Source organism: Hydra vulgaris, chromosome 03 (genome assembly GCF_038396675.1).
Source record: "Hydra vulgaris chromosome 03, alternate assembly HydraT2T_AEP".
Classification (NCBI taxonomy): Eukaryota; Metazoa; Cnidaria; class Hydrozoa; order Anthoathecata; family Hydridae; genus Hydra; species Hydra vulgaris.
The window spans coordinates 54,230,001-54,231,422 of NC_088922.1; the positions used below are offsets into that span (position 1 = coordinate 54,230,001).

The 1,422-nt window shown below is 27.7% G+C and overlaps 1 protein-coding gene across 2 annotated transcripts in view; it reads right to left on the reverse strand.

The window, feature by feature from the left end:
• The window catches only part of LOC136078270 (uncharacterized), a 2,538-nt gene extending 1,619 nt beyond the window's left edge, over positions 1-919 (reverse strand). The window contains exons 1-2 of one of the 2 annotated variants that reach the window (XM_065793700.1): positions 651-906; positions 1-553 (exon numbers count right to left, since the gene is read on the reverse strand). The exon at positions 1-553 is cut by the window's left edge and continues 1,619 nt beyond it. Coding sequence is in view for 1 of the 2 variants with exons in the window: in XM_065793699.1 (XP_065649771.1) it covers positions 1-553; positions 651-847 (750 nt within the window). In the remaining variant the exon portion in view is untranslated. Of the gene's footprint in view, positions 554-650 lie in introns of both variants that reach the window. The other variant, XM_065793699.1, reaches the window with a different exon arrangement.
• Between the last annotated feature and the right edge of the window lie 503 nt (positions 920-1,422).

The window sequence follows — 1,422 nt, forward strand, 5'->3', positions numbered from 1 at the left end:
TAGTTTAGGCTTTTTAATAATTGGTACAAAATGGTTCGGTGTCCAGTTATTATTATTTTGCATCACTGACATAATATCAGTATTACACCATAAAATATTTAAAACATTTTGATCTTGATTTTTAATTGAACGAAATGGAAAAATAAGTGTGTTAAAAAGTTTTTTGAATTTTTCTAAGCCAAAATCAGGATAAATTGATCTAATAGGAATATTTAAAACTGATGACAAAGCAATTAGACATAAAAATGAAGAAAACTTGTTAGCTCGGCAGTTGATCAATGCTTCCATTATTATAATTTCAGAAGCTGATTCACTGTTAATTAATTTAAATTGATCTGAACATTCAAAAGAAACACAGGCTACTAGAACACTGGAAAGATTAGAAAAATTATTGTTTTCAACCTGTTTAACAAAAAGGGAGTACCTCGCATAGTAGGAAACTTTTTCAAACAATTCAATCGAAGTTAGAAGCCTCAATACATTAACTGTCTTCAGAGACGAATTGCTTAAAAGAGAAGCTGAACTGTAGAGGCAATTTCCATCTTCAGATGACCTTAAATAAAATAAAAAGTATACTAAAACAAGCTCAGTTTATATTAAATACTAGCTGAAAATATAAAATACCATTAACTTTAATAATAGGGTTTTACCTTAAAGCAACATAATCTTTAGTATCTTCTTGCTTTGGTATAAAACGATCCATTTCAGTATTTTCAGAAGCCTGACTATGTGGCTGAACTGGACTCTTATTATTTAAAACTTTCAATTCTTCAGTCAACTGGTTTTTATATTTGCGAATATTTGGCAAATGTCTAGCCTTAATTGCATTTGAGACTAAATAATTCATTATTTTTTTAACTTTAGTTTACAAGCAAAGTCCAACGACGAAAATTACGAGCGAAGAACGTTTATTAGGTGGCATATCAGAATTTTGTAAAATTTGAACGATTTGGAGCAACTGATGCAATTGTTCTAAACTTTCTACAAATTTGATTGGTTATAAATAACATTTCTTATCTTTTTTGTAAAGTTTTTTGCGGAAGTTTTGTAGCAACTGATGCAATTGTTATTTTATTAAATAGTGATTGGTTTAAACTGTTTTTTAACCAATCATTAATGATTTAGAGTACAATTGCATCAGTTGCTACAAAGTGATCGGAAAAATTTGTGAAAAAGTACAAATATGATTGGTTAAAACGTACTTTTTTTTTTTTTAAACCAATCACATTTGTATTTAATGAAGAACAATTGCATCAGTTGCTCCAAAACGCAGGAATTTTGTATAAGTAACGCATAAGTAACTATAGAGATAAAATAAAATCGAGTTTAAATGAATTTTTTTCGAGTTTATAACAAGTATTTTATTTTTTGTGAATACCAGATTCCAATTTCTACTTTTACTTTTTATTAAGAAAAAAAAGT